The 23,431-nt window shown below is 44.7% G+C and overlaps 1 protein-coding gene across 1 annotated transcript in view; it reads right to left on the reverse strand.

Moving 5' to 3' along the window:
• Positions 1-23,431, reverse strand: part of SNRNP40 (small nuclear ribonucleoprotein U5 subunit 40) — an 88,288-nt gene that overhangs the window by 28,791 nt on the left and 36,066 nt on the right. Inside the window, exon 3 of the mRNA XM_077295559.1 lies at positions 131-224. Within this exon, the coding sequence (XP_077151674.1) occupies positions 131-224 (94 nt within the window). The remainder of the gene's footprint in view (positions 1-130; positions 225-23,431) is intronic.

Raw genomic sequence — 23,431 nt, forward strand, 5'->3', positions numbered from 1 at the left:
TATTTTTAATGTTGCACACCAGAAAAACAAAACAATATAATAAAAGGGTTAATACTGCTTATCTTATATACCTGGAACAAGAAACACGAAACATAGCATTTAATTCTCAGAAAATGATTTGTTACCCTACCTGCCATCTGTATTATAATGAAGTTCCATCACGGCCCCACTGTGACCCTTTAAAGTTGCATAGTTATCACAATCTCCATAAACATTCCACAGAACTGAAAAATAAGGAAATGGAATATTCAGATACAAAGTATGATCACTGCAGATTACATATTGAATTCAAACAACTTACAAAAACTATCTAGAAGCTTTTCTTAGGGAACGCCTCTCCTCCTTTTGTAGTTTTTTGAGGGATCTGTCAGTAGAAACAACCCTCCTAAGCCAGTGGAGTATCCAGGGGGGGGGGGGCATGTGCCCCAGGTGCAGACGACAGAGGGGCGCCAGCGGGCCGCCTGATGATGCGGCGGTCCAAGGAGGGGGTTGGCAGGGCCAGGGAGCGGGGGCTGTCTAATTATACTCACCTACTCCTGGCATGGTCCCTGCAGGTCCCTGCCTGCCCGGCGCCCCGGCTTCTTCCTGTACTGAGCGGTCACATGGTACCGCTCATTACAGTAATGAATATGCGGCTCCACCTCCCATAGGGGTGGAGCCGCATATTCATTACTGTAATGAGCGGTAACGGTGACCGCTCAGTAGAGGAAGCAGCACCACCACCCCGTGGAAGCAGGGACTGCACGACACCAGGAGCAGGCGAGTATAAAGGGGAGGGGAGCGCTGCGCGATATTCACCTGCTCCTCGTTCCAGCCGCTGGTCCGTCTTCTGCAGTGACGCTGAGGTCAGAGGGCGCAATGACGTAGTTAGTGCGCGCCCTCTGCCTGAACGTCAGTGCAGAGGAGGCGGAAGATGGAGCGGTGGCTGGAACGAAGTCAGGTGAATATTGAAAGTGCCGGGGGCCTGAGCGACGAGAGGTGAGTATGTGATTTTTTTTTTTTTTATCGCAGCAACAGCAAATGGGGCAAATATCTGTATGGGGCATCTTATGGGGCCATAACATTTGTGCAGCACTATATGGGGACAATAACGTTTGTGCAGCACTACATGGAGGCCATAACATTTGTGCAGCACTACATGGGGGCCATAACATTTGTGCAGCACTACATGGGGGCCATAACATTTGTGCAGCACTACATGGGGGCCATAACGTTTGTGCAGCACTATATGGGGGCCATAACGTTTGTGCAGCACTATATGGGGCAAGTATCTGTATAGAGCATCTTATGGGGCCATAATGTTTCTGCAGTACTATATGGGGCCATAACGTTTGTGCAGCACTATATGGGGGCCATAACCTTTGTGCAGCACTATAACGGGGCAAGTGTCTGTATGGAGCATCTATGGGGCCATAATGTTTGTGCAGTACTATATGGGGCCATAACCTTTGTGCAGCACTATAACGGGGCAAGTGTCTGTATAGAGCATCTATGGGGCCATAACGTTTGTGCATTACTATATGGGGCAAGTATCTGTATAGAGCATCTTATGGGGCCATAACGTTTGTGCAGCACTATATGGGGCAAGTATCTGTATAGAGCATCTTATGGGGCCATAACGTTTGTGCAGCCCTATATGGGGCATCTTATGGGGCAATAACGTTTGTGCAGTACTATATGGGGCAAGTATCTGTATAGAGCATCTTATGGGGCCATAACGTTTGTGCAGCACTATATGGGGCAAGTGTCTGTATAGGGCCATAACGTTTCTGCAGCACTATATTGAGCAAATGTGTCTATGGAGCATCTTATGGGGCCATTATTAACCTTTATGCAGGATTATATAGGGCTCCTTATTCAATATGGATAGTCAAAAACACTGAACCTACGGATGTCTCAATTAATTTTACTTTTATTGGTATCTATTTTAACATTATGGAGATTCAGGAATGTACCTTGGCTTGGTCATACAGTTTCAATAGAGTTAAGGATCAAATGGGGGAGGTTTTTTTTTTTTTTTTGGGGGGGGCGCCAAACTGATCCTTTGCCCCGGGTGCAGGAGAGGCTAGATACACCTCTGTCCTAAGCAGTTCATGGGTACGCAGGTCATGGGAAGCTGAATAAAATGATAGAATGATGACTGTGATCAAAGAGAAATCCACATGTTTCTTATGCAGTGGGGAAAATAACATAGTAACATAGTTAGCAAGGCCGAAAAAAGACATTTGTCCATCCAATTCAGCCTATATTCCGTAAGAATAAATCCCCAGATCTACGTCCTTCTGAAGAACCTAATAACTGTAAGATACAATATTGTTTGCTCCAGGAAGACATCCAGGCCTCTCTTGAACCCCTCGACTGAGTTCACCATCACCACCTCCTCAGGCAAGGAATTCCAGATTCTCACTGCCTTAACAGTAAAGAATCCTCTTCTATGTTGGTGGAAAAAGCTTCTCTCCTCCAGACGCAGAGAATGCCCCCTTGTGACCGTCACCTTCCTTGGTATAAACAGATCCTCGGAGAGATATTTGTATTGTCCCCTTATATACTTATACACGGTTATTAGATCGCCCCTCAGTCGTCTTTTTTCTAGACTGAATAATCCTAATTTTGCAAATCTCTCTTGGTATTGTAGTTCCCCCATCCTCTTTATTAATTTTGTTGCCCTCCTATGTACTCGCTCTAGTTCCATTATATCCTTCCTGAGCACAGATGCCCAAAACTGTACACAGTACTACATGTGCGGTCTAACCAGGGATTGGCAGAGGCAGCATAATGCTCTCATCACGTGTATCCAGACCTCTTTTAATGCACCCCATGATCCTGTTTGCCTTGGCAGCCGCTGCCTGGCACTGGCTGCTCCAGGTAAGTTTATCATTAACTAGGATTCCCAAGTCCCTCTCCATGTCAGATTTACCCAGTGGTTTCCCGTTCAGTGTGTAATGGTGATATTGATTCCTTCTTCCCATGTGTATAACCCTAATCATTGGTAAACCGCATCTGCCACCTCAGCCCAAGTTTCCAACTTATCCAGATCCATCTGTAGCAGAACACTATCTTCTCTTGTATTGACTGCTTTTACATAGTTTTCCATCATCAGCAAATATCGATATTTTACTGTGGAAACCTTCTACCAGATCGTTAATAACTATGTTGAAGAGAATAGGTCCCAACACCGACCCCTGCAGTACCCCACTGGTCACAGCGATCCAGTTAGAGAATATATCATTTCTAACCACCCTCTGCTTTCTATCACTAAGGCTACTTTCACACTAGCGTTAACTGCATTCCGTCACAATGCGTCGTTTTGCCGAAAAAACGCATCCTGAAAAAGTGTTTGCAGGATGCGTTTTTTCACCATTGATTAACATGAAGCGACGCATTGTGACGGATTGCCACACGTCGCACCCGTCGTGCGACGGATGAGTCGTGCAGTGGCGGACCGTCGGGAGCAAAAAACGCTACATGTAACGTTTTTTGCTCACGACGGTCCGCTTTTTCCGACCGCGCATGCGCGGCCGGAACTCCGCCCCCACCTCCCCGCACTTCCCCGCACCTCACAATGGGGTAGCGGATGCGCTGGAAAAAAGCATCCACTGCCCCCGTTGTGCGGCGGAGACAACGCTAGCGTCGGGAACGTCGACCCGACGCACAGCGACGGGCCGAGCCCGGCGCTAGTGTGAAAGTAGCCTAAGGCTGGTTTCACACTTGTGTTTTGATCTGCAGCGGTTTTTAAAAAAACGCAGGTGGTGAAAAAACGCATGTAAACGCGTGCAAACGCTGCGTTTTTTTAGACGCATGCGTTTTTGCATGCAGAAAAAAACGTGGCGTTTTGACGCGTTTACATGCGTTTTTTCCTGCGTTTGCGTTTTTGAAACGCATGCTGAGAAGTGTGTGACAGCTGCCAATCATCAAAATCAACTAGAAAACCCACTATTAATAGAATTAGCTAGGGTTAGGATCCCTAGGGTTAGGGGTAGCTTTTTATTAGAAGAATGTCCTGGTCACCAGGTCACTGATAAGCCACCCCCCACCATCAAGGTGATAAAGGGATCCAAACCCTAACCCTTCCCCTAAAAACTACCCCTAACCCTACCCCTAACCCTAGGGATCCAAACCCTAACCCTAACCCTAACCCTAGGGATCCTAACCCTAACCCTAGGGATCCCTAGGGTTACTAGGGATCCTAACCCTAACCGTTAACCTTAGGGTTAGGATCCCTAGTAACCCAAGGGTTAGGGTTTTCCTGGGTTTTTTTTGTGTTTTCTTGTGTTTTTCTATAGAAACGCATGCGTTTATAAACGCATGCAAATGCATGTGCTTAAAAACGCATGCGTTTACATAGACCGCAATACATTTTTTTGCCGCGAATAAACGCATGCTTTTTTTGGGGCAAAAAAACGCCGCTAGAAATTACTACAGGTTGCATTTCTGCAACTAAACGCACGCATAAAAAAACGCATGCGTTGCAAAAAACGCGTCAAAACGCATGCAAAAAAACGCATGCGTTTTTAGCCCTAAAACGCAGCGGCAAAAAACGCAAGTGTGAAACCAGCCTAAGCCAGTTACTTACCCATTTACACACATTTTCCCTCAGACCCAGAATTGGAGAAATCAAGATATACCAAGTCCAATGACTCACCTTGGTCCAGTCTATAGCTTACCTTTTCACAAACCATATTTGTGGGTTTTCTTTGCATCCCGAACAATTTTCCTGGCAGTTGTGGATGATATTTTTGTCGGTCTACATGACTGTGGTTTTGTTTTTACAGAGCCCCTGATTTTCCATTTGTTAATCACAGTTTGAATGCTGCTGACTGGCATTATCGATTCCTTGGATATCTTTTTGAATTACTTTCCTGTTTTATACACTTCAACTACCTTTTCCCGCAGATCCATTGATAATTCCTTTGCTTTCCCCAAGACTCACAATCCAGAAATGTCATTGGATGGATGAAAGATGCAAGAGTCTGTCTGGATCCCAGAAACTCACTCAGCTTTTATGCACACATACTGATTACAAACAAACAGGTCACAGGTGAGGTTACCTTTAGTAGCTATTCAAACCCATTTATGTCAACTTCTGTGCATGTTATCAGGCCAAAATCACCAGGGTATATGAACTTTTGATCAGGGTCATTTGGATGTTTTGGGTTGTCATTATGATTTAAAAAGAGAAAACACAGTAGTTTGACGATAAATGGCTTCACCCAACCACTAGCCATGAGTGGAGAAAAAGTTTTGGCGTTATTCATATTCTCTGAAAAAAGGCCAGGGAAGCAAAAATTCTGCTGAGGTATGTAAACTTTTGAGCACAACTGTACATGCAGACCATAGTTAGGGCAACATGTATTATTTGTGACAGATTCCCTTGAAAACAAGTTCTGGAGGCAGATTCTCATGCTGATAAAAGTCGTGTCCACAGAGCTTAACATCTCATCCAAAAAATGTGAATCTCTCTGAAATGAGACATCGGATCGTAGCTATCAAGTTCTCATTTTTCAACTTTCTAGGACCTACCTGTCCATATACAGTTATGGCTGAAAGTGCTGGCACCCTTGAAATTGTTCCAGAACATGAAGCATTTCTCCCAGAAAATGATTGCCAATTCAAATTTATTTCCTTGTATGTAATGGAACACAAAAAACAGAGAAAAAAAAAAGCCAAACTGGACATAATTACACACAAAACTGGCCGGACAAGATTATAGACATCTTCAGCTTAACCCCTTAATCCCATATGACGTACTATCCGGTCGAGGTGACCTGGGACTTAATTCCCAGTGACTGGATAGTACGTCATATGCGATCGGCCGCGCTCACGGGGGGAGCACGGCCGAGTGTCAGCTGACTATCGCAGCTGACATCCGGCACTATGTGCCAGGAGCGGTCACGGACCGCCCCCGGCACATTGCGATCAAACATGATCGCAGTGTGACGGCGGTATAGGGAAGCATCGCGCAGGGAGGGGGCTCCCTGCGTGCTTCCCTGAGACCCCCGGAGCAACGCAATGTGATCGCATTGCTCCGAGCGTCTTACCTCCTATCCCTGCAGGCCCCGGATCCAAAATGGCCACGGGGCTGCATCCGGGTCCTGCAGGGATTACTTCCGGGTCCAGTGCAGGCGCTGGTAAGCCTGCAGCGCTGTCAGTCAGATCGCTGATCTGACAGAGTGCTGGGCAAACTGTCAGATCAGCGATCTGTGATGTCCCCCCTGGGACAAAGTAAAAAAAAAAAAAAAAAAATTCCACGTGTAAAAAAAAAAAAAAAAAAAAAAAAATCCTTAATAAAGAAAAAAAAATATATTATTCCCATAAATATATTTCTTTATCTAAATAAAATAAAAAAAAATAAAAGTACACATATTTAGTATTGCCGCGTCTGTAACGACCGAACCTATAAAACTGTCCCACTAGTTAACCCCTTCAGTGAACACCGTAAGAAAAAAAAAAAACGAGCCAAAAAAAAAAACACGCTTTATTATCATACCGCTCAACAAAAAGTGGAATAACACGCGATCAAAAAGATGGATATAAATAACCATGGTACCGCTGAAAATGTTATCTTGTCCCGCAGGAAACAAGCCACCATACAGCATCATAAGCAAAAAAATAAAAAAGTTATAGTCCTCAGAATAAAGAGATGCCAAAATAATTATTTTTTCTATAAAATAGCTTTTATCGTATAAAAGCGCCAAAACATAAAAAAATGATATAAATGAGATATCGCTTTATCAATTTTACCAAACGTGGAACGCCTCCCCCAAAAGAAACTCATGAATAGCTGGTTTTTGGTCATTCTGCCTCACAAAAATCAGTATAAAAAGCGATCAAAAAATGTCATGTGTCCGAAAAGGTTACCAATAAAAACTTCAACTCGTCCCGCAAAAAACAAGACCTCACATGACTCTGTGGACCAAAATATGGAAAAACTATAGGTCTCAAAATGTGGAGACGCAAAAACTTTTTTGCTATAAAAAGCATATTTTAGTGTGTGACAGCTGCCAATCATAAAAATCCGATATATAAAAAAACGCTATAAAAGTAAATCAAACCCCCCTTCATCACCCCCTTAGTTAGGGAAAAATAATAAAATTAAAAAAATGTATTTATTTCCATTTTCCCATTAGGATTAGGGCTAGGGTTAGGGTTAGGGCTGGGGCTAGGGTTAGGATTACATTTACGTTTGGGATTAGGGGTGTGTCAGGGTTAGGGGTGTGGTTAGGGTTACCGTTGGGATTAGGGTTAGGGGTGTGTTTGGATTAGGGTTTCAGGTAGAATTGGGGAGTTTCCACTGTTCAGGCACATCAGGGCTCTCCAAACGCCGAAAGCCCCAAGGGTGGTTTGCACGTTAGTGACCAGGCCAATTTTTACAATTCTCACCACTGTCCCTTTATGAGGTTATAACTCTGGAACGCTTAACCCCTTCACCCCCGGAGCTTTTTCCGTTTTTCCATTTTCGTTTTTCGCTACCCTCCTTCCCAGAGCCATAACTTTTTTATTTTTCCGTCAATTTGGCCATGTGAGGGCTTATTTTTTGCGGGACGAGTTGTACTTTTGAACGACATCATTGGTTTTAGCATGTCGTGTACTAGAAAACGGGAAAAAAATTCCAAGTGCAGTGAAATTGCAAAAAAAGTGCAATCCCACACTTGTTTTTTGCTTGCCTATTTTGCTAGGTTCACTAAATGCTAAAACTGACCTGCCATTATGATTCTCCAGGTCACTACGAGTTCATAGACACCTAACATGACTAGGTTATTTTTCACCTAAGTGGTGAAAAAAAATTCCAAACTTTGCAAAAAACAAAACAAAACAAAATTGCGCCATTTTCCGATACTCGTAGCGTCTCCATTTTTCGTGATCTGGGGTCAGGTGAGGGCTTATTTTTTGCGTGCCGAGCTGGCGTTTTTAATGATAGCATTTTGGTGTAGATACGTTCTTTTGATCGCCCGTTATTGCATTTTAATGCAATGTCGTGGCGACCAAAAAAACGTAAATCTGGCGTTTCGAATTTTTTTCTCATTACGCCATTTAGCGATCAGGTTAATGCTTTTTTTTTATTGATAGATCGGGCGATTCTGAACGCGGCGATACCAAATATGTGTAGGTTGGGTTTTTTTTTTATTGATTTATTTTGATTGGGGCGAAAGGGGGGTGATTTAAACTTTTATATTTTTTTTATTTTTTTCACATTTTTAAAAACTTTTTTTTTTTACTTTTGCCATGCTTCAATAGCCTCCATGGGAGGCTAGAAGCAGGCACAACGCGATCGGCTCTGCTATGCAGCAGTGATCATAAGATCGCTGCTATATAGCAGAATTGCAGGTGTGCTGTGAGCGCCGACCACAGGGGGGCGCTCACAGCCACCGGCAATCAGTAACCATAGAGGTCTCAAGGACCTCTATGGTTACCTTCCTGACACATCGCCGACCCCCGATCATGTGACGGGGGTCGGCGATGCGCTCATATCCGGCCGCACGGCCGGATGCGGTAGTTAAATGCCGCTGTCTGCGCTTGACAGCGGCATTTAACTAGTTAATAGCGGCGGGTGATCGCGATTTCACCCGCCGCTATTGCGCGCACAAGTCAGCTGTAAAAAACAGCTGACATGTCGCGACTTTGATGTGCGCTCACCGCCGGAGCGCACATCAAAGCGGGGGTCCCGACATGTGACGTACTATACCGTCACATGTCGGGAAGGGGTTAAACAGATATTGTACTTCACGATAGTGGTAACATTTCTTTGATATTACCTGCGTTTATTTGTGAAAAAAAACGGAAATTTGGCGAAAATTTTGCAATTTTCCAACTTTGAATTTTTATGTCCTTAAATCACAGAGATATCTCACACAAAATACTTAAGTAACATTTCCCACATGTCTACTTTACATCAGCACAATTTTGGAACCAAAATTTTTCTTGTTAGGGCGTTATAAGGGTTAAAAGTTGACCAGCAATTTCTCATTTTTACAACACCATTTTTTTTTTTTAGGGACCACATCACATTTGAAGTCATTTTGAGGGGTCTATACGATAGAAAATACCCAAGTGTGACACCATTCTAAAAACTGAACCCCTGAAGGTGCTCAAAACCACATTCAAGAAGTTCATTAACCCTTCAGGTGTTTTACAGGAATTTCTGGAATGTTTAAATAAAAATGAACATTTAACTTTTTTTCACACAAAATACCGGATTACTCACCGGTAATGCTCTTATATAGAGCCCACGACAGCACCCACAGAGAGGGGATCCGCCCCTAGGAACAGGAAACCTACAGAGAGATAAAAGGGGCGGTCCCCCCTCGCTCCTCAGTTGTTTTACAGAGAAAAGGAGGAACCGCAGCCAGGTTTTTTAGTTTAACAGGTTCAGGTATATATACATATTTACAACTTCATAACATATTACTCTATTATATACATCTCCCTACTAAGACACCACGTGCAACTAAATAAAGAAAAGGGAGGGATGTGAATGGGTGCTGTCGTGGGCTCTATAAAAGAGCATTACCGGTGAGTAATCCGGTATTTTCTATTCGCCACGACAGCACCCACTGAGAGATTTTCAGAGACTATATATTGGGTGGGTTAACTGAATCAAGAACCGAAACCCCAAAGGTTAGATCAGAAGCAGCAGATAGGTCTAATCTATAGTGCCTATAGAAAGTATTTGGTGAAGACCAAGTTGCAGCCTTACATATAAGGTCTATCGGCACATTCGCCCTTTCTGCCCAGGAGGTCGACACGGCTCTTGTGGAGTGTGCTCCCACATGCATTGGAGGATCTCTTCCTCCAGCTTTATACGCCAGGCTTATGGCATCTCTAATCCAGCGTGATAGCGTGTTCTTTGTGACTCTGGAACCCTTGGTTTTACCTTGGAAAGACACAAAGAGAGCCCTACTCTTCCTCCAGTCCCTAGTTCTCTCTAAATAGGCTAGAACAGCTCTTTTAACATCTAGGGTATGAAGTCTAGCTTCTTCTGGAGTCGAGTGGTCTTCATAGAAGGTAGGTAACAAGATCTCCTGGGATCTATGAAAACTAGTGGCTACCTTAGGGAGATAACAAGGGTCCGTTTTCAAAATTATTCTATCGGATATTACGGATAGAAAAGGAGGGTCAATTGACAAGGCATGGAGATCACTCACTCTTCTAGCGGATACTAACGCTACCAACAATATTGTTTTTAACGAGAGGTTTTTTAAAGAGGCTGCATGCAGAGGTTCAAACGGGCTTTGTGTTAAGGCATCTAGGACCAGAGTTAGATCCCACTGAGGCACCTGTGGTATATGAATAGGTTTTGACCGCTCACATGCTGATATAAAACGAGAAATCCATTTATCTCCTGCCACATCATAACTAAAGAGGGCTCCCAGAGCTGAAACCTGGACCCTTAGAGTATTTACAGAAAGCCCCAATTCAAGTCCTTTTTGCAAGAACTCCAATATTGAAAATATAGGTACTTTAGCAGAAAGTTGTGTTGTATGAAATTGAAGGAATTTTCTCCAAACCCTGACATAGATTTGGGTAGTAGAAGGCTTTCTACTCTTCATAAGAGTATCTATAAGCCCACTAGAAAAACCCTTTAGAGTTAGTAAGTGCCTCTCAAATTCCATACAGTCAGATTCATGCCTTTTACCCGAGGATGGAAAAACGGTCCCTGAGACAACAGGTCCTTGGTCTGAGGCAGAATCCACGGGTCTGTAGTTGACATCGCCCTGAGCCAGGAAAACCATGGTCTTTTGGGACAGAATGGGGCTACCAACAGAACTCTTGCCCCCTCCTCCCTTATTTTTCTTATTACTATAGGTAATAGATTCCATGGAGGGAACGCATAGGCCAGGTCGAATGTCCATGGCACCTGAAGGGCATCGAATATGTCGGGGTTGTCCAGTCTGCAAAGGGAAGCAAATGTTTTGACCTGACGGTTGGACCTTGTTGCGAATAGGTCTATTTGAGGCACGCCCCATCGGTCTGTTATCAATCTGAAAATCTTTCTGCTGAGCATCCACTCCCCCCTGATGAAGGGTACGGCGACTGAGGAAATCGGCACGAACGTTGTCTATGCCCCTGATGTGCACCGCTGATAAGGACAACAGATGACTTTCGGCTAACGTCATGATGTCTGATGAAATTTCCATAAGATTTTCTGACCGTGTACCTCCTTGATGATTCAAATAGGCCACTGCCGAGGTGTTGTCTGAGAGGACCCTTGTGTGAGAGCCTCGTAGCTGGGGAAGAAAGTGGAGTAGGGAATAATATATGGCTTTTAATTCTTTTACATTAGAGGAATTAGCCAATTCTGATCTGGACCAAAGGCCCTGAACCACCTGATCCCCAAAATGTGCCCCCCAACCTTCCGGACTAGCATCCGTGGTTACTATGGTAGAAGGGGTGATGACCCATGGTACCCCTTCTGATAGATTTCCCCAATCTAACCACCATGTAAGGGAGTGTACTACCTCTGATGTTAGAAAAACTGTTCGATCTAAATGTCCCCTATTTTTAATGTCCTCCTGTAATATGAATTTCTGGAGCTGCCTAGTATGGAACTGTGCCCATTTAACCGCAGGGATACATGATGACAGTGAACCCAACAATGACATGGCATTTCTCAGTGACGTATTACGTTTTTTGATAGCTAAGCCCACTTTGCCAATGATGGAAAACTTCTTATCATCAGGCAACCAACATTTTTGGTCTACTGAATCCAGAAGGAGTCCTAAGAACCTTTGACAAGTGACGGGTTGGAGTCTGGATTTTTCCCAGTTAACAATCCATCCAAGCGTTTGTAAAGAGAACGCCACCTCCCCTAACCTTTGCTCACACTGTAAGGAATTTTTCCCTACAATTAGTAGGTTATCAAGATACGGGATGACCAGTGTGTCCTTTAATCGTAGAAAGGACATTACTTCCAAAAGTAACTTAGTAAAGACCCTAGGAGCCATAGATAGACCAAAGGGCATTGCCCTATATTGTAGATGACGAACTTGACCGTCTATAAAAACTGCTACCCGAAGAAACTGCTGGTGTGACTGGTGTATAGGAAGATGGTAATAAGCATCCTTAAGATCCAGTACTACCATGTAACAGTTAGGGAACAAATTTTTAATGGCTGATCGAATGGATTCCATTTTAAATGTTGTGGGTCTTATGAACGTGTTTAGTTTTCTCAAATTAAATATAGTTCTAAAGGAACCGTCAGGTTTAGTAATCAGAAACAAGGGGGAGTAGAACCCCTTCCCTGTTTGAGATGACGGAACCTCCATTAAGACTCGTTTGGCAAGGAGGGACTTAACTTCTACTTCCAGTGCTTCTTCTGTAGTCTGGATTTTAGGGAGGTGAGCAGGAAGGAATCCGGAGGTTTTCGGATGAAGTCTAGGGTGAGGCCTGAGGATATTAATTTTATGGCCCATGGGTTGACAGTTATTTCTCTCCACTGATTGATAAATCCCAGTAGTCTACCGCCCACTGGTGGAATAGGGTTCCCGGAGTTTTTCGGCTGGCCTGAAGGGACGTTTGTTAAACAAATTGCCTTTCTGCCTGAAGTCTTTGTTCCTCCATTGGTCTTTAAAGCCTCCCTTTCTGCCAAATGTTGGCTTCCTGAATGCCCTTCTGTAAGCAGGAACAAAGGGATTAGGAAAACCCTTCTTACGTTCACCCGCCTTAGTAAGTATTTCATCCAAAACAGTTCCAAAGAGGTACTCACCCTGACAGGGTATGGTACATAATTTGGATCTGGACTGGGCATCTCCCTTCAAGTTTTTTAACCATAAAGCTCGGCGAGCAGTATTGGAGAGGCTAGCTGTCCTGGCCGCCAGGCGGAGAGAATCCACGGAGGCATCTGATATCAATGCCGCAGCACCCTTAATCAAGGGGATGGATGCACGCAATTTCTCCCTAGATACACCACTTTTGATATTCTGGTCCAGCTGGTCTAACCAAACCAGCATGGATCTACTGGTACATGTGGCTGAGATTGCCGGCCTGAATGCAGTGACACAGGCTTCCCACGATTTTTTTAAAAGTGCGTCCGATCTTCTATCCATGGGATCGGATAAGGAGCCTGCGTCTTCCACCGGTAGTGAAGAACGGCGAGAAGTGGATGCGACAGCTGCATCAACCTTCGGTATTTTAGCCCAGGCATTTAAATCCTCGTCATCAAAGGGGTAACGTCTCTTACAGGATACTGGTGTAAACCCCTTCTGCCCCTTGCTCCACTCTTTCTTAACGAGGTCCTTTATAGCCTGGTTCACTGGGAATACGTGGCCCTTCTGCTGAGAAAGACCCGCGAACATGACCTCCTGGGCCGTTTGGGGTTCTTTTACCTCAGACACCCCCATCGTTTTCCTTACTGATTTAACTAGATTATTTACTCCATCAGTTGGGAAACAGACATGGTCCTCCTCATCTGAGGAACCAGATAAGTGAGAGACGTCTGAATCAACCTCTCCACTTTCCGCCGATGTGTCAGCATTAGGTGAGGACTTTCTCCTACTCCTCTTTTCAAAACTGTCGGAGGGACCACCACTCAACGACTGGAGTTCCTCCCGAATTATTAGCCGTATTTCGTTCATTTTAACGGACTCTTCCTGCCGCAGGGTGTTATCTATGCATGCCTGACATAATCTTTTAGAATAAGAGTCAGGTAGGGGCTCGATACATATAGCACATTGCTTGTGCTTGGTCTTCCCTTTACTTTTTGCCTAAAGAGGGACATAAGCAGAGGAGACTAATATAAACCTCCATGGAGCTGCATACTCAATCATCTTGAAGTATACTATATACCGGCTGTTGGAAGGATCGTCCGGCCTGGGGTGTGGAACGGGATGATTTCCTTCCCGATTTGTCAGTGGAATCACTCTTTCTAGAGTGTCCACTATTCCTCTTTCCAGCATTACCACTTTGTACTAGTGGCTCTTCTACGGGGTGCTCACTGACTTCCTCATGGGACGACATAATGCACGCTGTTTGCTCTCCGTAAACGGAATTTATAGTGCAGGCTATCAATTACCCAGCCCCCGCAGCTGCAACAGTTTTTTTTTTTGTTTTTTTTTTTTTACCTGTTACCCTCAGGAAGCCTGTGAAAACCGCCAGGAGGAATCCAATATGGCGGTTCCCCCGGAAATACAATGCCGACCTCAGGGGTTCGGCCATACTACATCCGGGATCCTGGACGCACAGCGCATGCACCGGCGTCTGCCGCAGATTTTCCGGCACTGCAACCCCGCAACATCATACCTGAGGGACCGGGGGGAGCCATTGCTGTTTCAGCGCCACACCACTCCAGACCGGGGACCGACCAGGTATTTCCACACCGCCGTGGTCGTCCTGTAACAACGATGTCCCAGCAGGGAGACCGTTGAAATCTTCAGGCCCCATCGTTCGGCCGCCGCAGATGAGGAGGGAACCATCAGGAACCCCCGACTCTGCTTTTACTCGCTCTGGAGCCCCTGCCGCTCAGCAGAGACGTACAGGCGGCATCCAGGCAAGTTTTTCCTCTTCTTAGATATCTACAGAGATCTTCTCTGTGGGTTCCCTTCTAGGAACAGGAAACCAACTGAGGAGCGAGGGGGGACCGCCCCTTTTATCTCTCTGTAGGTTTCCTGTTCCTAGGGGCGGATCCCCTCTCTCAGTGGGTGCTGTCGTGGCGAATAGAAAATTTACTTCAGCTCCAATTTGTTTTATTTTACCAAGGGTAACAGGAGAAAATGGACCCCAAAAGATGTTGTACAATTTGTCCTGAGTACGCCGATACCCCATATTACCCTGGTGGGTTCAACCATAACTCCCAAGCAGCATGCCCGCTGTCTTGGGGTCATATTCGACACCGAACTTTCCTTTACTCCCTATATCCGATCACTCACTCGCTCTTATCAACTGCATCTTAAAAACATCTCCAGAATCTGACCTTTTCTCACCGTTGAAACTGCTAAGACTCTTACTGTCGCTCTTATTCATTCTCGTATGGACTACTTCAACTCTTCTAATCGGTCTCCCTTTTACCAAACTTTCTCCTCTTCAATCTATCTTGAATGCAGCAGCCAGGGTCATATTTCTGTCCAGCCGCTTCACCGATGCCTCCGTCTTGTGCCAGTCATTACACTGGCTACCCATTCGCTACAGGGTCCAGTATAAACTCATCTCTCTCACCCATAAAGCCCTCCACAGTTCTGCACCGCCTTATATCTCCTCTCTCATCTCTGTCCATCGCCCTACACGTGCCGTCCGTTCTACAAATTACCTAAGGCTAACATCCCCCATAATCGGAACCTCGCACCTCTGTCTCCAAGACTTCTCTCGTGCTGCGCCAGCTCTCTGGAATGCACTTCCCCAGACGATCAGGCTGATACCTAGCCCCGACCTTTTCAAGCGCGCTTTAAAAACCCATCTCTTTAAACAAGCCTACTACATCAACTACTCAGTAAACTAACTTTGCCCTGTTCCCTCCTTCCAAATATTATTGTAAATCTGCACCCTACTATTCATCTGTTTCCACACTCTCCATGCACATGATAACTGCACTTGATACTGAACTATTGCACTTAAACACACGGGCTGATGACCGGATCATGCAGCTTTATATGAAAATCCCTATTTATTATAATTGTTAGACCTGAAATAACAAGTACTTTTCACCTATTGTGTCCCCCCCCCCCCCCCATTTCCTTGTAGATTGTAAGCTTGCGAGCAGGGACCTCACTCCTAATGTGACTGTTTAAATCGTCTTAACTTGTATTGAATTTGTCTGTACATGTCCCCGTTTAATTGTAAAGTGCTGCGGAATATGCTGGCGCTATATAAATTAAAATTATTATTATTATTACCTCATTTATATCTTTTTTATGTGTTGGCGCTTTTATATGATAAAAGCTTTTATAGAAAAAATAATTGTTTTTGCATCGCTTTATTCTGAGGACTATAACTTTTTTATTTTTTCACTGATGATGCTGTATGGCGGCTTGTTTTTTGCAAGACAAGATGAATTTTCAGCGGTACCATGGTTATTTATATCCATCGTCTTGGTCGCGTTATTCCACTTTTTTTTCTTTTTTTTTTTTTTTTACATGTGAGTATTTTTTTTTACTTTATAACATTGCCTTGGGTTGGGGGGGGCATCATGTTATAGGGTCAGATCGCTGATCTGACACTTCGCAGAGCACTGGGTCAGATCAGCGTTCTGACATGCAGGGCTGCAGGCTTACCAGCGATTGCTCTGAGCAGGCGCTGGTAAGCCACCTCCCTGCAGGACCCGGATGTAGCCCCACGGCCATTTTGGATCCTGGGCCTGCAGGGAGGAGACGCTCGGTACAAGGTGAGCACATCGCCTTGTACCGAGTGTCTCAGGGAAGCCCCCTCCCTGCGCGATGCTTCCCTGTACCGCCGGAATGCTGCGATCATGTTTGATCGTAGTGTTTCGGGGGTTAATGTGCCAGGGGTGGTCCTACACCAGCAGATGATATGGCTTCCCAAACCAACAGATTGTGGAAACTTCACACTAGACCTCAAGCAGCTTGGATTGTGTGCCTCTCCACTCTTCCACCAGACTGTGGGACCTTGATTTCCAAATGAAATGTAAAATTTACTTTCATCTGAAAACACCTTGGACCACTGAGCAACAGTCCAGTTCTTTTTCTCTTTGGCCCAGGTAAGACGATTCTGCCATTGTCCATTGGTCATGAATGGCTTGACACAAGGAATGTGACACTTATAGCCCATGTCCTGGATACGGCTGTGTGTGCTGGCTCATGAAGCAATGACTCCAACAGCAGACCACTCCTTGCAAATCTTCCCAAAATTTTATTAATCTTTTCAAGGCATTCAGATTAGAGGGCTTTAGCCCCTGGAAACAAGCGGGGATCCTATTTATAGATCAACGTCAGTTGGATGAAGTCTTTAACCCCTTGATGACCAGAGCTATTTTCTGTTTTGCGTTTTCGTTTTTCACTCCCCTCCTTCCCAGAGCCATAACTTTTTTATTTTTCCGTCAATTTGGCCATGTGAGGGCTTATTTTTTGTGGGACGAGTTGTACTTTTGAATGACACCATTGGTTTTACCACATCGTGTACTAGAAAACGGGAAAAAAATTCCAAGTGCAGTGAAATTGCAAAAAAGTGCAATCCCACAGTTTTTTGTTTGGCTTTTTTGCTAGGTTGACTAAATGCTAAAACTGACCTGCCATCATGATTTTCCAGGTCATTATGAGTTCATAGATAAAAAATAACCTAGACATGTTTGGTGTCTAAGTGGTGAAAAAAATCTCCAAACTTTGCTAAAAAAAAAAAAAGTTGCAAAATTTTCCGATACCCTTAGCGTCTCCATTTTTCGTGATCTCGGGTTGGGTGAGGACTTATTTTTTGCACGCCGAGCTGACGTTTTTAATTATACCATTTTGGTGCAAATACGTTCTTTTGATCACCAGTTATTGCATTTTAATGCAATGTCGTGGAAACAAAAAAAAAGTAATTATGGCATTTTGAATTTTTTTCTCGCTACGCCGTTTAGCGATCAGGTTAATTTTTTTTTTTATTGATAGATCGGGCGATTCTGAACACGGCGATACCAAATATGTGTATTTTTTTATTGTTTTATTCTGAATGGGGCGAAAGAGGGGTGATTTGAACTTTATTTTTTTTTTCATATTTTTAAAAACAATTTTTTTTTTTTTTTTTTTTTTTTACTTTTGCCATGCTTCAATAGCCTTCATGGGAGGCTAGAAGCTGGCATAGCCTGATTAGCTCTGCTACATAGGGGCGATGCTCAGATCGCCCCTATGTAGCAAAATTACTGCATACCTATGAGAAGTGACCACAGGGTGGTGCTCACAGCAATCCGGCATCAACAACCATAGAGGTCTGCTGGAGACCTCAGGTTGTTTTGCCGACGCAATGATGACCCCGATCACGTGGCGGGGGTTAGCGGTGAGTGTATTTCCGGCAGGATGGCCAGAAGCACGTGTTAAATACCGCTGTCAGAGTTTGACAGCGGCATTTAACTAGTTAATAGGCGCATTGAGATTCTGCCTGCGCCTATTGCGGGCACATGTCAGCTGTTCAAAACAGCTGACATGTCCTTGCTTTGATGCGGGCTCACTGCCGGAGCCCGCATAAAAGCGGGAGTTCTGCCATCGGACGTACTATTCCGCCTGATGGCAGAAAGGGGTTAAAACTTTTCAGCAGTTAAGAGATGAATTCCAGCTACCACATAATCAATTGTTTCAGTACCTTAAATTGAGACCTGCATGGCATAAACAGGAGTCTCTTACTCCACTTAGAACCCATAATCATTTATTTTCTATGGTTGGGAACAAGGGTTGTGTCGCTAGTGTAATTTCTAGATTTTATCAACTACTCCTTGCCCAGGTTATAGATAAGCATCCGTTGAAGCGTAAAGAGAAATGGGAGCAGGATGTTGAGGTAATTGACAATGAGCAGTGGGGTGACATATTATCCTCGATTCCCCAGCTGTCCACTAGTGAGGCACAACGGCTGTCACAGATGTACCTGCTGCATCGGGTATACAGTACTCTCAAATCAGCATAAAATTGGAGTACGAGAGGATGACTTGTGTCCGAGATGCGGTTCGGGCCCTGCCGATTTGCTACATACAGTGGGGCAAAAAGTATTTAGTCAGTCAGCAATAGTGTAAGTTCCACCACTTAAAAAGATGAGAGGCGTCTGTAATTTACATCATAGGTAGACCTCAACTATGGGAGACAAACTGAGAAAAAAAAAATCCAGAAAATCACATTTTCTGTTTTTTTATCATTTTATTTCCATATTATGGTGGAAAATAAGTATTTGGTCAGAAAAAAAACAATCAAGATTTCTGGCTCTCACAGACCTGTAACTTCTTCTTTAAGAGTCTCCTCTTTCCTCCACTCATTACCTGTAGTAATGGCACCTGTTTAAACTTGTTATCAGTATAAAAAGACACCTATGCACACCCTCAAACAGTCTGACTCCTAACTCCACTATGGTGAAGACCAAAGAGCTGTCAAAGGACACCAGAAACAAAATTGTAGCCCTGCACCAGGCTGGGAAGACTGAATCTGCAATAGCCAACCAGCTTGGAGTGAAGAAATCAACAGTGGGAGCAATAATTAGAAAATGGAAGACATTCAAGACCACTGATAATCTCCCTCGATCTGGGGCTCCACGCAAAATCCCACCCCGTGGGGTCAGAATGATCACAAGAACGGTGAGCAAAAATCCCAGAACCACGCGGGGGGACCTAGTGAATGAACTGCAGAGAGCTGGGACCAATGTAACAAGGCCTACCATAAGTAACACACTACGCCAAAATGGACTCAGATCCTGCAGTGCCAGACGTGTCCCACTGCTTAAGCCAGTACATGTCCGGGCCCGTCTGAAGTTTGCTAGAGAGCATTTGGATGATCCAGAGGAGTTTTGGGAGAATGTCCTATGGTCTGATGAAACCAAACTGGAACTATTTGGTAGAAACACAACTTGTCGTGTTTGGAGGAAAAAGAATACTGAGTTGCATCCATCCAACACCATACCTACTGTAAAGCATGGTGGTGGAAACATCATGCTTTGGGGCTGTTTCTCTGCAAAGGGGCCAGGACGACTGATCCGGGTACATGAAAGAATGAATGGGGCCATGTATCGTGAAATTTTGAGTGCAAACCTCCTTCCATCAGCAAGGGCATTGAAGATGAAACGTGGCTGGGTCTTTCAACATGACAATGATCCAAAGCACACCGCCAGGGCAACGAAGGAGTGGCTTCGTAAGAAGCATTTCAAGGTCCTGGAGTGGCCTAGCCAGTCTCCAGATCTCAACCCTATAGAACACCTTTGGAGGGAGTTGAAAGTCCGTGTTGCCAAGCGAAAAGCCAAAAACATCACTGCTCTAAAGGAGATCTGCATGGAGGAATGGGCCAACATACCAACAACAGTGTGTGGCAACCTTGTGAAGACTTACAGAAAACGTTTGACCTCTGTCATTGCCAACAAAGGATATATTACAAAGTATTGAGATGAAATTTTGTTTCTGACCAAATACTTATTCTCCACCATAATATGCAAATAAAATGATAAAAAAACAGAAAATGTGATTTTCTGGATTTTTTTTTCTCAGTTTGTCTCCCATAGTTGAGGTCTACCTATGATGTAAATTACAGACGCCTCTCATCTTTTTAAGTGGTGGAACTTGCACTATTGCTGACTGACTAAACACTTTTTTGCCCCACTGTATGTTTTGGTCATGTGGTTCTATCTGGAATTTATGGACCCAAGTTATAGACCACAAAAACACGGTGTTTTGGGTTGTGATTCCTACGCATACTCTGGTTTGTCTTGGGTTTTGTGGACAGGGTTGCTGAACATGCAACCATAAGGTTGGCACTTAAAAGAACGTTGTATCAAGCCAGGAAAATTATAGCAGCACACTGGTTGGACAGGGCGCCACCTACGTTTAGGGAATTTATGGAAAAAATTAATCTACTGCTACGTCTGGAAGAAGGAGCATATAAAAAGAGGAGAGCCCTGCATAAATTCTGTAAAATATGGGAGGACTGGAGAATTCACCAAAGCATGGATATTATGGCCTTACTTGGGGGTTGGTGGGTAATATTACTTGTGTCGAGTGAGATATGTCCGATTAAGGTCTTTGGAGTGATGCATATAAAATCTGTTTCCATAATGGCCTTCCTGTGTCAGGTGGAAACTAAAGAACTTGGAGACTTGGAACTTATCTTCATAATTAGTGATGAGCGAGTGTGCTCGTTACTCGAGTTTTCCAAGCATGCTCGGGTGTTCTCCGAGTGTCTTGGGCGTGCTCGTAGAATGTTTTTGTCTCTGCAGCTGCATGATTTGCGGCTGTTAGACAACCTGACCACATGCAGGGATTGCCTGCTTGTTAGGGAATCCACACATGTATTCAGCCTGTCTAGCAGCTGCAAATCATGCAGCTGCGGGGACTCAAACAATCTACGAGCACGCCCAAGACAATCTGAGAACACCCGAGCATGCTCGGAAAACTCAAGTAATGAGCACACTCGCTCATCACTATTCATAATGTTTATTTGCACATGAGTGTACGGATTGCTGTATTCAGCTTAAATATGTTGATTAATCTAATTAGCTATGTGGTACAGAAGGGGAGGGGGTTTGGTTTGGTGTTGTCTTTTGTTGTATGCTGAAAAATTCAATACAAATTTGTGATATAAAAAACAAACAATCCTTTCAAGGCTGCGGTTATCCCGGTTGCTTGTGCACTGAACAGCCAGCTTCTTTAGCTATGACCTTTTGTGGCTTACCCTCCTTGTGGAGTGTGTCAATGACGGCCTTCTGGACATCTGTCAAGTAAGCAATCTTCCCCATGATTGTGGAGCCTACTGAAACAGACTAAGGGACCTTTTTAAACCTTTAGGAAGCCTTTGCAGGTGTTTTTTTGTTAACCCTAGAATGCGTGACCATAGAAATCTACACTATTACGTACCTGGGGCCTTTGAGGCCTGTTTTCAAATAACATGGAATAACTCAAAAAAATTTTTTTTTCTAAGTTATTTGAAAGTAAGCATGCATTCCCACTAGCTCTGGGGTCCGCCTGGACGGGATTTCGTAATGGATCTGACCTCCTGGTGACCCCGGCTAAGGCTGGTAGAACGCGTACCTGGGGCCTCGCAGGCCTGTCAGGTTACTTTTTTATTATTTTCTGTAAAACTACTTTAGTTACAATTTTGAAACTCTAGGTATTCCTCAGCTATATAGTTGTTAGTAATTTCCAGTTGTTCGTATATTTTTATGTTATAGGCATTTCGTATAGCAACGCTTTTTTTGTGACTACCCCATATTCACGTACCTGGGGCCTTTTAGGCCTGTGTGCAAATAACATGGAATAACTCAAATAAAAATACTTTTCAAAGTTTATTTTAAATTTGCAAAGTAAGGATGCATTCCCACTAGCGCTGGGGTCCACCAGGAGGGGATCCGTAATGGATCTGACCTCCTGGTGACCTCAGCTAAGGCTGGTGGAATCCCGGCATTCCATCAGCCTTAGCTGAGTTACCAGGAGGTCAGATCCATTATGGATCCCATTCTGGTGAACCCCAGCGCTACTTGGAACATAGCCTAAGATGTGTATAATTCCCAAAAAAAATTATGTACATAAAACAACAAAAATGTAACTAAACGGGCACGCCCAATATATTCACTCAGTACAATTTTTTATGATGGATACATTTTTTCTTATAAAAAGTTTTTACATAAAGTCTGTAGCAAACTTGGTGCAGGAATATTTATTTTCCACTTTACATATTCCCCCGACAATTCTTGCATATTAAATTTTCTTCAGAATGTTCCCTGCATACATTTTGTCCGCAAGTAGAACAGAAACGCTCCGATTTTCTTTCTTTCTTTGCTGGACAAATATAGCAGCGCTTTCTTTTTTTTTTCTCTTTGCTCTGGCTGTTCCTGAAAGCATATTCCACATCGGATCATTGCCTCTGTAATTTGCCTTGATAAGCATTTTGTGCTGCTTCTCTCTAGCATAGTAGGCATCAAAAGTTCATAACAAAGTTCTGTCAAAAATATACCGTATTTTCCGGCGTATAAGACGACTGGGCGTATAAGACGACCCCCCAACTTTACCAGTTAAAATATAAAATCTTCTTAAAAGTCGGGGGTCTTCTTATACACCCTATGTCGTCTTATAGGGCCGGTGAATATGTGCCTTTTGGGGGGGGGGGGGGGGGGGGGAGTGATCCTGATGCCGAGGGGGCGTCTCACAGGAAAGTGAGTATCCCCCATTACCTTATCGTAGTGGTGCAGCGTGGGGGTCTCAGTGCTGGGAGTGGCGGCGGCGGCGGCTGCTGTGCTCTGGTGCGGCGGTTGCTGTGCTCTGGTGCGGCGGCTCCTCTTCTGTGTGGGGCCTCTGTGCTGTGCGGTGGCGGCGGCATATCTTTATCCAGTTGGGGCTCCTCCGGCATCTCCTTAGCCCTGGAGGCCCCGCCGCAACTCCATCGGTGCAATGCAGCGGCCATTTTCCCGGAGGCAGCTCAATAGGTGCGATGCGGTGGCCTCCGGGAAAATGGCCGCTGCTCAGATTCAGATCTCGTCCCGAAATCTCGGGACACGAGATCTGAATCTGAGCAGCGGCCATTTTCCCGGAGGCCACCACATTGCACCGATGGAGTTGCGGCGGGGCCTCCAGGGCTAAGGAGATGCCGGAGGAGCCCCAACTGGATAAAGATACGCCGCTGCCGCCGCCACCTCACAGCACAGAGGCCCCACACAGAAGAGGAGCCGCCGCACCAGAACACAGCAGCCGCCGCCGCTCCCAGCACTGACACCCCCACGCTGCACCGCTAGGATAAGGTAATGGGGATTACTCACTTTCCTGTGAGACGCCCCCTCGTCATCAGGATCACTCCCCCTCCCCACCCACCATATACACCGGCGTACAAGTCGATTC

The sequence above is a fragment of the Ranitomeya variabilis genome, chromosome 3 (genome assembly GCF_051348905.1).
Source record: "Ranitomeya variabilis isolate aRanVar5 chromosome 3, aRanVar5.hap1, whole genome shotgun sequence".
NCBI classification, from domain to species: domain Eukaryota; kingdom Metazoa; phylum Chordata; class Amphibia; order Anura; family Dendrobatidae; genus Ranitomeya; species Ranitomeya variabilis.